This window comes from Rhincodon typus, chromosome 21, assembly GCF_021869965.1.
Source record: "Rhincodon typus isolate 14 chromosome 21, sRhiTyp1.1, whole genome shotgun sequence".
NCBI lineage: Eukaryota > Metazoa > Chordata > Chondrichthyes > Orectolobiformes > Rhincodontidae > Rhincodon > Rhincodon typus.
Window position 1 is genome coordinate 11,755,717 of NC_063352.1, and position 12,947 is coordinate 11,768,663.

At 41.8% G+C, this 12,947-nt stretch overlaps 1 protein-coding gene across 1 annotated transcript; it reads right to left on the reverse strand.

The window, feature by feature from the left end:
* Window positions 1–9,414: 9,414 nt before the first annotated feature.
* Window positions 9,415–12,485, reverse strand: LOC109923873 (myeloid-associated differentiation marker homolog). Its single transcript, XM_048609817.1, has one exon. It carries the CDS (start codon window positions 12,376–12,378, stop codon window positions 11,503–11,505), a length of 876 nt encoding a protein of 291 aa, XP_048465774.1. The 5' UTR covers window positions 12,379–12,485; the 3' UTR covers window positions 9,415–11,502.
* Between the last annotated feature and the right edge of the window lie 462 nt (window positions 12,486–12,947).

The following is a 12,947-nucleotide window of genomic DNA, read 5'->3' on the forward strand; positions in this document are numbered from 1 at the left end:
AAAGACACCTGCCATTCACCCTATCTATGCCCCTCATGATTTTATAAACCTCTCTAAGGTCACCCCCTCAACCTCATATGCTTCAGTGGAAAAGGTCTCAGCCTATCCAGCCTCTCCTTATAACTCAAACCCTCTATTCCCACATCCACCTGTAAAGATGCTCATAATCATATGGGCATGGTTATCTGCTTCCTTCAGTGAGTGGGCAGTGCAAGTAAGTTGGAAAACTGCAGCGAGGATGATGAAAGCAAAATCTCAGCATCGAGGAAGCATTTCCTGATTTTCCACTTAAACTCTATTAAGCAGCCACTACCTTCATTCCACGCATTGTGTCTCATTATTAGCCCAACCAGCCTCATTTATAGACCATTTCCAATTGTCCTCTCCTTCCCTGAGGAACTAGACACCACCAATTCCCAAGCGTTTGCCTGGAGACAGCAATTTGCTGTTTGCTTGCCTGGCCCTTCATCCAACTCTGTCTTCACCATAAACATTCCCATCAGCTCCATTGATACTGCCCTCCTCCAGCCTTGGTCCAAGCAAGCCACCTGCCTCACCACAACATCATGTCTGCTTTCAGTCCAACCCCTAATACCAGCATTACGGCACGATATCTTGGAACTAAGGGACACCTCCAAATTGCATGTATCTTCCAGGTTACATTGTGCACAGAGGCATGCATACACATCTAATGCATCTACACAAGGTGTATCTTATGGCTCTTTTCTTAGCACTCATTTCTTAGCACTCACTCACTTTCTGCTTGCTCTGATGTTGTTAGCCTCTGTGGCTTGCCTTGCTTTTTAGTGCACAGGTTCTTCAGTGTTACAATGCTCAGACCTCTGAGTATAGGAGTTGGGACATTATGTTGAGGACAATGGGGCCTCTTCTGGAGTTCTGTGTCCAGTTCTGGTCTCCCTCTTATAGGAAGGTAAATAATCTGGAGAGGGTTCAGAAGAGATTTACCAGGATGTTGCTGGGAATGGAGGGTTTGAGAAAGTGGTGAATCTATGTACAGTTACAATGTTTAAAAGACATTTAGATAAGAACATGAATAAGTAATGTTTGGAAGGATATGAGCCTAGCCAAGGCAGATGGGACTATTTTAGTTTGGGATTATGGTCAGCATGCACTGGTTGGACTGAAGGGTCTGTTTCCATGCTGTATGACTCTATTTCAGGGTATCAGCCTGTCTGGGCAGCATTGCATTTTAGCCCAGGGGAAGAGTTAAGTAGTGTGACACATTTAGTGGAGGGAGTGGATGTTTGTGGATGTGGTGCCAATCAATCGGGCTGCTTTGTCCTGTATGGTGTCAAGCTTCTTGAATGTTGATGGAGCTATGAGCAAGTTCAGAGTATTCCACCACACTCCTGACTTGTGCCTTGTAGATGGTAGGCAGGCTTTGGGGAGTCAGGAGGCGAGCTACTTGCTGCAGCATTCCTAGCTTCTGACCTGCTCTTGGAGATATGTAATTTTGTGGCTAATCCAGTTCAGTTTCTGGTCAGTGATAAGCCCAAGGATGTATGCAGTAGTGAAAGCTGTAGTCTGTGACCCTTGGTGAGATGTGTGTGCAGCAGCAGAGTTAAAGTGAGTGGTGGCCCCACGAGTGTGATGTAACAGAGAGAAGATGATGGCATTTAGCCTGAAGAAGTACGGAACATTACTCACCTTCCTCTTGCACTGATGTGTGTTGCCAGAACACTGCGCTGTCCTGGGCTGCTATCTCAATCCAGGCTGATTGAGCCCAGTGACACAGCGTCCTCTGCAAGTCAGGAGCCCAAAGGAGTTAATATAGGTCGGAGGTCTAAAGGGATCAAAGTGTATGGGGGCAAAGGGGGAAAAGGGTATTGAGTCAGATGATCAGCCATGATCATTTTGAATGGTGTAGCAGGCTCAAAGGGCAGAATGGCCAAATCCAGCTCCTATTTTCTCTGTTTTGAGGATCCCTCCTCTCCACCACACCATCCAGCAGCACATTAGGGTCACCGTGGTGAAATGAGGCTAAGGGGCATATTTTTAAAATGAAAGAGAAAGATTTATAAAGGCAATGAGGGGCAACTTTTTTACACAGGGAGTAGTTCGTACATGGAATGAACTGCCAGAGAAGGTGGTGGATGCAGGTCCAGTTAGAAGGTTTAAACGACATTGGATAAGCACATGAATAGGAAAGGTTTGGAGGGATATAGGCCAAATGAAGGCAACTGGGACTAGTTTAGTTTGGGAACATGGTTGGCGTTCATTAGTTGGGCTGAATGACTCTCCGACTCTAAGTTGCTTCCTATTTCTCCTAGATAGAAGTCCAGCCCGTCTCACCTTTCCTCTAAGTCAACTCATTCATTCCAGTCTAGCAAACCTTCCCTGAACTGCTTCCAATACATTTATATCCTTACTTAAATAAAGATGATCATCTTGTCGCACCCCCTGCATTTCTGACCAGAGGTATAAATCTCCTTTCTCTTGAATCTTGCGTCTGCTCCATTAGTCCAACTATTCACATGAGAGAGACTGGTACTGAAGAGACAATCATCAAGACTTGCAGCAGTAACATATCTAGGTTCAGCTGACTGTTGAAAACGCTCCTACTGCTGCAACTCAGTACATGAAATAAAATGTGTCTTTGCACACTTGCCCATTTGTAATGTCTGCAACATGTTTCAAACCTTACAGCCTGCGAGCTGCATAAAAACTGAAAAAAAATGAAAGTTCTTTCAGTTTTTATTTAGTATTTAACTCACTGCCACATCTCTTCCAGGCATGCCCACCTTGAGGAAGTTCTGCTCCTCCCTCCGATGGGATTTCCGTTCCAATCTCTCTTCTTGCCCACCGACTTTAATTTCACTGTCACTCCTGGTGTTTGACCAGGTATTTGCTAAAACTTGTTTCCACAGCCATATCACATTCCTCAGTGACTGCCTCCGGCTCAGACTCACCCCACGTAGATTCCAACGAAGTTTCATCCCCCATGTTTTGAATCCTCCCAGGAACACAGATATCTCCGTGATGTTCAACATTCCACAGACAGCTGCTCTCGCCGCATCCTGAGATCCACACTAAGTGACATGCGGCGCCACATGCGCACTCTCAACCTCTCTCTCCAACAGCATCGCAACGTGCTGGCTTAGGGCTGCACCACTCCGCAGTTCCACTTCATCCTCTGGTTCATTCATTGTGCTAACAAGAAACTTTTTCTTTTCCTTTCAGGCATCAAGGCCCACAAGATGCAACAACTCAAAGATACCCATGGCCCTCTGGAACCTTCCTCTCCTCCCCTTCCCTCTGACTCCATCCCCTCTCCCAACCACTCCTCCTGTCGGTTATTTACCATCCCTCCTAAACTTCCGTTCTCCAATGCTGAATGCTCTGTACTCTGCAAGGGCCTCAGCTTTATCCCTCTGCATCCCCACCTTAACGAATTTCGGGCACGACATGACGTCGAACTCTTCTTCCGCCATCTTTGCCTCCATGCCCATTTCTTTGGACAAAAGTCCTCTCTACGTCTCACAGACCCCTTTGCAAAAAGTTTTGAGGAAGGGCCACTGGACCCGAAACATTAACTCTGACTTTTTTCTTCACAGATGCTGCCAGACCTGCTGAGCTTTCTCAGCAACTTCTGTTTTTGTAGCCTGGGAGCTGCATTGCTTTCTGGCTGTGTAGAAGCTTCTGATCACCTTATCCACATTTAATGGATTGTCATCTTAAAAAGCCTTAGGTGCAAAAGTTTAACTCCACGCAAGTAATTCTACAAGATAATCTGAGAACTTGCCTAGCCACTTATCTCAGAATGGAAATCTTTCTAATATTATTATGGTCAACACTTATTTTAGTAAGCGTGTAATACTGTCCTTGAAACGTGGCATTTTCTTGTGTTGGCAGTAATGGAGACATGACAATGTTACTTGCATGATGAGTAAAGTCCAAACTAAGTGGAAAACAAGTTTGAATAAACATTGGCACTGTTATCATTAGCTATCTATGAGGAAAGCAGTTTGAATTGACAACGTATAAACTTGGGAATGTGCACAAGAATGCAGTAAAAGTTGCAAAACTGAAGGCAGTCACCAAACTCAGCACAAAAAAACATCTGAAGGCTTTCAATGTCATGATACTGGCATATTTAACGGCAAGCAATCTCAAGTCGTACGCCAGTGTGCCAGGTTTCTTTCTATCTGATCTTGTGACAGTGTTTGTGATTGACAGGCACCATCAGCATCAGTACAGGCACAATCCGCTCCTGGGAAAGGTGTGGGAAAGTTGAGGGAAGGGTTTTTCAAAGGGGTGCAAACCGAGAAGCGACAACACAGGCAAGATACCATTGTCAGATTAGCCACCAATGCCAATGGTGCCAACCATTATTTTGTAAACACTGGTCAAAAAGATTGTCTCCAAAGTGAGAGGGAAAGAGGTTAGAAACATTTGTTCAAGCAATCCACATTTTTGACCGGAGAAGTCAAACTGATATTTGACACTGAGTTTTTGAGGTTCGTCCATCCCGCGTGTAACACCTCCTCCTGAAAGATTTCTCCGCAAGACAGCACATTGTTTGTCAAGGAAGAAGACATTGCTACTGTTATTGCCAATTACCAAACCAGAAGGTAAGCAAACCACATGACAATCATTTCTACATCGTCCAATTTTAAAGCAACATGCGTAAGACTTGAAGATTTGACAGAGGTGTTTGAAGTGGCAGAGGAATGGAATGGAGCAATTAAGAGGCTTAGAATGAAAAGTCGTTTAAAGTGAAACAAATGGGCTTTTGGACAGAGAGGAGGAGAATTATAATTTCTACCCAGAGGGTATTAAAGTTGTGCAGAACGGCTGTATCAGGCAGACACCATATCAACATTTAAATATAGGTTAGACAAAATGGTTGATTGAAAGTGAGATGAGAGGACATGGAACAGGCAGGTGAATGGGATTTGGACCACTTTGAATGCTGAAGACCAACACAGTCTGGTCGGGCTGAATGGCCTATTTAATTGCAATAATTTCCATATAATTCTATGTATATTATTCAATCATGAATCCTTTCTAGTGCCCTTTTACAATTATTGAGGTGGCTAATTATTCTTGTAGTTTTGCCTCTGGAATTTTTGTTTGCAGAGTGACACTGGATAGTTATATGTAATTTGTAGTTTTCCTTTTGAAAACCAAATGTTTCCCATTTAAGGATTGACAGGAGAGATGTCATGGGTAACCCACATCGTCTCCTGTAAACAAATTTGTCAACGATTGGGATAATTCTGGTCCAATTAGACCGGGAGCAAAAAATGTCTTTACTGTGCTTCCAACAGTATGTTGGCTGCTTAAGGAAAATGTTGTTGACATGAGAAGGCATTTGAGAGTTCTTTAAAACTGAATACACTCCAATTATAATCACCTATTGAGACAGTGTATGCCTTACACACATGTATATGTGCTCCTTAAGACAGTTGTTCTCTAGTTACACTTCAGTAACATATGCTTCTAAATTTAACTATTCTCACTCTCATGGATATATCATCAATGCTGACACATACACATGCTGTCATAGGCATTCTTGGATAAGGCCTGTAATGTGTTACTAATAGTCTTTGTACTTAGTTTCCCAGGATCTTATCGTGATGCATTTACACTCCTCCACATGTGGACCTACAATCCCCTTCACTCACACACAGGCAAAACTTTCCACTTTCAGACATCACTTGTGAGGTCTCACACGCAGCAGCTGACATGTTAAAAAAAATTGAGGGCGCATTGCCCCCAGCTTGTTGATGTACGATGACAAGTTTTCATGGGTAAAGTCGTCACTGTTTCTTGGTAATCGACACACCCAGGCAAATCTGCTGTATGTTGTGCTGTAACCCACGTTATTTGTATATCTTTATTACAGTGTCTGAGTGCAGCGAGCCAAGCTTGCAGAATGAATCATACAGTTTCATGTGAAAGAAATAAGGCCCCCTGACAAACATTTGACTTCTCACAATGTAACTGCAGTTGGAATGACTGAGGTGACAATGGTCATTTGGGTGCTAGAAAGTGACCAACAAAATCCACAGCGAATACGACTGGCACAAGCTTTTGACTCCCTCGGGCTGACCTCTCACCAATGTGATTTCCTTGGAGATTTTTCTCTGCTTTTCCCTCCTCTCGGACACATTTGGACTCTGGGTGATGATATGAAAAGACCCAACTGCTCTCCTGTTTTTCCTCAGTAGGCTTAAAAGCGAGGGCAGGAAGATGAGAAGAAGGAATGTGCAAATGATAAAGGGAGAAGGCAGGGGAATGGTACTCGGTGCGTTGTTCATTTGGAGAATTGGTGCAGGCATGATGGGCCAAATGGCCTCCTCCTGCACTGTACCCATTCTCTGATTCTGTGCAACGAACCCGCTGAAATCCACTTCTTTCTGGTGAGAAATTGCTTGGTCTCTGCTCATTGCTGTGGCTGAGATGAACAAGTCATTGCATTTTCTGCTCTGACTCCCATTCACTGCATTTGATACAAAACAGTATTTGTCCGGAAATGAACAGAAATGCTGATGAGAGGGCAAACCAGCAAGACACAGTAGCAATTAATAATACAATATTTCCATTTAGGCTCTGAGTCCTTCTAAGTTAATACCGTACCTTAGCTATTAATAATTATGGTATCGTGTGTATCAAATACTGCAGTCTGGTGACCTTACTCAATTGTCCTTGGGGGGTGGTGTGAGAGAGAAACGTAATTTCTTCCACCTAACCCAGCGTCAAGTTTATTTTTTTTCTAGCCTCTGTGAACAGGCCTTATGAGGGTTGGTGATGGAGATTAGAATTGAGGATGTTAAGCAGGCCGCATTGGGACTGAATGCCACAGCTACACCAGTTAGTCTTTGTCATACGCTCACACGAGAGGTGTTGCTTAGTTGACTTTCCACAGAGAGCAAAGGAGTTGAAAACTATCACTCTTATGCAATCACTAGCTTCTGACTGAAGATCAACAGAGGCCTGAGAGATGGTTGGCTGCCCACCATCTTGGCTGAAGACCAAGATGATCTCATGGGCGCTGTTATTCGTCAACCACCTACTTATCTTTATGTTCTGTCTGATCACTTGAGGCTATCATGTAGGATCCATGCGCCAGCCAATAGCAATAGTTACTTTGCCACATGACAGCTTGTTTATCAAAAACCCTAATGTGTTGCCTATCACTAAAGACTATTATTAGCAGGAACATTTTGCAAATGTGATACGCAGTTATAGCAATAATTAGCCTGTATTGTATAATGTCGCTGTCAATGGTGACAATAAGTGAAAGAATAAACAAGAATCACTTGAGAACACTTGCCTTAATAAATTGTGAACACACAGCAGAAGTTTGTATCCATTGGATCTATATCAGAGGAAACATTTTGTGTTACCATTTTAAAAGCTTGTAAAAAACACAAATGGGAGAGTCCTCTTTTTGTTTAATTCCTCTGAGATTTTTTTTCAGGCCATTCTGCAGTGCACAATGCCACACGAGACTTGGGAATGTAAGGTTGGTGCTTGAGTTCAGTTCAGAGCAACGACACCCAAGTTTTATAACATTTGAATTTAGAAACACGATATACATCATAGGAGAGCATTAATGTCCTGTCATTAGTCAAACTTCTCTGCTCAGCGTCCACTGTGTCTATTCAAAATTTTAAAATTAAAACAGTTAAAAACATGGCAATGGATACTTCTGCATGAATGTCAGGATGTGGGTTCATGAATGGAATTCTGTTTTTGATAAATTCTTCATTTTTGGTTGAACTGTCTGGGTTTACCTTTCCACTGGATATAATCAATAGTAATTGTGAAAAATGAATCATGAAAAGAACTCTTTAACTATTTGGTTGTATACAAAATGTAAAATGTCTTTAATTCATTTCCCTTTACACTTCAATTACAACATTTCGAGAATCTACAAAGAATACAATACAAAGAGAATCCCAGAAACTGGAAGCAAAATGTGGCTTAATGTCTAGCAACCAAGGCTTACATTACACTATATCGAACAATCAGTGGCACTAAAGTGGCTCATCATACATTTATTTTTGTTGGAAAGAAATTGGTCTTTTCAGAAAAATAATCTAATATTTTCACAAATCATTTCTGCTATTTCAAATGAACATCTCAACACTCCTTAAGTATACATTTTCTGCCGTTAACATTTGCAAAAGTAAACCTGGTCTTGATGCTGAATGCCATGAAATAATATCCACCCTCAGGTTCACATTTAATTTCACCATAACTCACTAACTAAATGTTGACATGAAATTTTCACTGGTGTGAAAAGAAAAGGAAATGCAGAAAAATTGATATAATTCAGACATAATATAGTCCATTGAAAAATTAGAACAAATAGCCAAGAAATCCCATGAATAAGTAAAGAGGTGAGGGCTGATTGAATCGAAAGAAAAGAACTTGGATAAAGTAATGGACAATGATGGAATAATAATGGACTTAGGAACGAGATATTGAAAACTCTTTGGCTAATACAAAATGAAACTAACAAATAATGTAAAATGAAATAGTGAATCCATTTTTTCGAGACATGTAAATAAAGGAGAATTAAAACAGGCATGGGAGTAGTGAAAAGTAAAACTGCAAGATAAACTCACCAGAGAAATGGCACACATACTGAACCAACGCATTGCTCCAGTTGTCACTGAAGGGGCTGCCAGAGAAAATGCCAAGAGTAGACCAATTTAAGAGGATTATTAAAACAGTTAAAATCAAAAGGACAGAGATAATAATCAACCGTAATACAGCTAAGACCTTGGGTGCTGTTGGATTTCCCTCATGAATTCTCCATTGAGGCTGGGAAGGATACGGCAATGATACTAATATTCATGTGAAAATGCAATAGAAAAAGGAATAATGCCAGAGGACATGGGCAACACAATGTAATTCTCATCATCACAAAGAGGGAGAGAACCAACCTTGGGAAAATTAGGGAAACATTCAAAAGTCTTTTTCCTATAAGATCAACAAATGTCTAGACTGGCAATACAGTCAAAAATATAGTCAACACAGACTTCTAAAAGGAAGGCCATGTTTAACTGTTCTTATTGAATTCTTTGAAAAGCTAAGAGTAATGAGAGCATTTTCAGAAGGTGCTATATGTGTAACAATGATCAGTGCTTGTGGATTTAGAGGTCTGGTACTGGCTCAATTGAAAGAATCTGGTAAAACAACAAACAAGGATATGTATAAATAAAGGTAGTAGGAACTGTCAATGCTGGAGTCTGAGATAACAAGGTGTAGGGGATGAACACAGCAGGCCAGGCAGCATCAGAGGAGCAGGAAAGCTGACGTTTCGGGTCTGGACCCTTCAGAAAGTCTGAAGAAGGATCCAGACCCAAAACATCAGCTTTCCTGCTCCTCTGATGCTGCCTGGCCTGCTGTATTCATCCAGCTATACACCTTGTTATCTAAGTATAAATAGATATCTCCTAGACAGCAGGAATTAGAGTCTTGCTGGACCATAGGGCTGCCCTTACATTACAGAGAGACAACTGACGGTGGTTTAACTTAAGGGTCACCCTGTCTCAGGCAAGGGGTGAGGTTGAGAAGGAAAATCCTTCATGGTAACCTCAGGCAGTGTAGGAATTGAACCCATGCTGTTGGTATTACAAACGAACGAACCATCCAGCGAACTGACCTAACAAGAACACTTGCTGTGGAAGGGATATTAAATGTCACATACATAAATCATGTTGATTTGGAAATTTGAATTACTGTGTCAAGAGTTGTAGACAATACTTGGGGATAAGGCAATAATGTGCAAGGCTGCTGCATAATTAGTTGAGTGCAAGGCTTGTGAAATTCAGTTTGTCAAACTGGGAAGCTCTTGATTTTGTTCGGTAGAGTTAGGGAGTTTATTCCTTGGAATACAGGTAATGAAATGGGACAGCGAAGTAAAGAGCTCTGGGAATATTAATGAATTAATTTCAGAATTAGCAACACAAGTCAATAAGGCCATAAAGAGTGCAATAAAGTACTGGATTTCCTTTCTAGAACAATGGAATACAAACACAAGGTGGTACCATTAAATTTGCATAGAACCTTGGTTCGACCACATTTGGAATACTGTGCCCAGTTCTGATATCTATTATGTAAAATGCATATGGAAACATGAGAGAAAATGTAGATACAATTGATGAAGGTGATATCTGATTTGCGAGGGTGTGACTATCTGGAAATGCTGAACAGACTGGAGCTCTTTTCTCTGCAAAAAGAGGACCCCTTTTTAAATAGGAGTTTGATGGGGTTGATTTCGGAAAATTGTTACTGGTTCAGGACTAAATAAGGGTTTCATCAGATCTTTGCTGATCAAGTAGATACCTAAAGAACCCATAGGATTTAGATATGGCAAGAATGTGTAACAAGTTGCCACACAGAACTTGAGAAGCATTCATACTCTGAAGGGCAGGCTTGTTGCATACATGTGGGAAAATGGAACGTAAGAATATGAATGCAAGGAGGGACTGAGCTAATTAGATTGGGGAAAGATTCATTAGAGTGGGAGGAAGCTTCTGCATAAAATAAAAAATGGTACAGACTGACTGGGCCTGTGTTTCTGCTGCAGATTCTATGTTGATTAAAATATATTACAATTTATGCAATTTTCTTTGAAATGGCCACAACATTAGCATCAGTGCAACAAAAAAGGGTATTTTCCAGAGCTGTCACATCTTCAATTTGTATCAAACCTGCAATAAAGAAGTACTTCAAAAATCCATTGAGAGTTATTCTTTTATTTTAAATCAACCTGCTCAGGGATGTTATGACGCACCTCTGGAGCAGGTGGGACCTGTACCTGAACCTTCTGGCCATGACATTATTGCTGCACTCAGGAGGTCTGCCTCAGTGATGTGCTACAAGACTCCCAGTGGGAGCAATCTGAAACTCATTTAACATCCATACTAGAGTCTGCTTTGTGAGTGGTGTAACCCTGGTTAGTTTTTTTCTAAAAATATCCCAAACATTGAGAAGCAGTCAACTTTTAACATAGCTCAAGATGGACGCAGCTTCAAATCGCTGTCCTTAATATTCTCTTCTCCCTGGATCTCTTGACTGCTTTTCGGAACATAGTGGCGCAAATGTCAAAAGTCAAATCCAATGGAATTTTGAGCTGTTAAGTGTTGTGTGTGACTCAATGTTGCGAGAATGGCAGCCAATCTGAATTCTAGTCTTTATTTTATGTCCATCTATACGTTCACGAACAGCTAGTATCACTGAATTGCAATGTAAAGCAAAGACTGCTAAGGCAAACAGAAGTGTTCCTACTGGTCAGCCACAAACAGCAGATCATATTTGGGATCTTCCCAGTTTGTGTGGCTTCCCTGTTTATTGTTTAAATGCATTGAGTACAATCAAGAAAGCAAATTTCCTTTTGTGATATTTGATTTCAATGATCAGAAAGAAAGGTAGCTGACAGAATGGAAAGATTCACACACATTCAGAATAGCAATCTACTTTACCTTTCTCCAATACCAATGGATGTGGTTTTGGAAGCATTTATGCTTGAGTGACAAACATTAACCTGGCAGAATAAACCAGATCCACAACGTACACAACAAGATTTGCAAAAGTTAATACAGCTACGATGACCTGATTTTCCCAAGGGCAGCTGCCTTTTACACAATGGGATGGTCTGGTGGGCTGGCCATAGTGTTCGCTGAAGCAAAAAATTGGCCAGATGATTGCTGCAGTACTGTACATCAATACAGCCACAATGTTATAGACGGTCAAAAATCTCTCAAATGGAAATGGTAGCCTTGCAATGAGTTTTGCTATGGTTAGAAGGATGATGGAAAAGGTGATGATGAAGCATATGCAGTACACAGCCATGCACCACTGCCGCCCACCATTGGCTTGATACGACCCCTCGATTATCACAAAGATACTACAGGCAACAAAAGCTTCCAACACTTTCAGGAGCCCGGGAACAGTCTTTAAAAATCCACTGATTTCACCAGGTCTTGCCCGTGTGAGGCCAATTTCGATGGCATAAGCAAGAAAGCACATGCAGCTCATAACGGTGGCAGCTATCTTAAAGTCTTCACCTGCCTGGTTGCTGGACGTGAGGAAAACGGTTGGGTAGATTATCGAGGCCGTCAAGTTCATCAGCGCAGCGAGCATTGCAAAGGAAGCAGTGAAGTCTTCCCAGGATATGGGAATGCTGGAGTAAAGGGCTGTCAGTTCCAGCACAATGATCAGTACTGAGACGGCGAACGAGAAGCACCAGGAAAACATGCACCAACATCCATAAGGTCCATAATATTGCCTCACGTGGGCGACCAGGCTGAATGCTGTACATGAGAGAAAGGTTTCGAAGAGTCTCACGATTCCTACTGGACCCGACACTGATTTATAATTCACCGACACAGGCATCTTGCTAAACAATGGTGGGGCTCCACAAAAAACGCTGCTGTTGGTCTAAGTTCCTTTTCTGCAGTAACTGCCCAGGATGATCTTCACTCCTGTCCACACTGTCTGTGAGTCACTTCTGTGCAAGCATTCTTGTACCTCAGTACAACACAATGGTGGTTTATTTGTTATCGCAATTGAGAGGTGCGGCACAAAATAGAGGTGTGTTCCCTGGATAGTTTGCTGTGTACATTATTTACCGTCAGGTCACATTGTCTTCAAAGATGTGTTTGTTCTTTCCTATCTTAACTACACACAAACGGAAGTTACTCATTTACTGCTTCCAGAATCCACCCTTACAAAAAAACATTTGCAGATCTTTGTCAGGCGAGGAAAGTTTACAGAAGGACTTCCAAACTGCGATGTCTGTTGTAAGATCAAAATCTGACACAGGTTCAGACTTAAGGTGAAGTTTTTCACCGACACAAGGCCTGAAGTGCAGAACTCAATCCCCAGTTGTCCAGTTCCTACACAATAAAGCTGACTAACAGTGGACTGCCACTCTGTAAACATGTACAGTGACAGGGTGAAGT

What these genes read in the sequence shown, in the direction of transcription:
- LOC109923873 (XM_048609817.1), bottom strand. Translation starts at nt 12,378, where the DNA reads ATGCCTGTGTCGGTGAATTATAAATCAGTGTCGGGTCCAGTAGGAATC.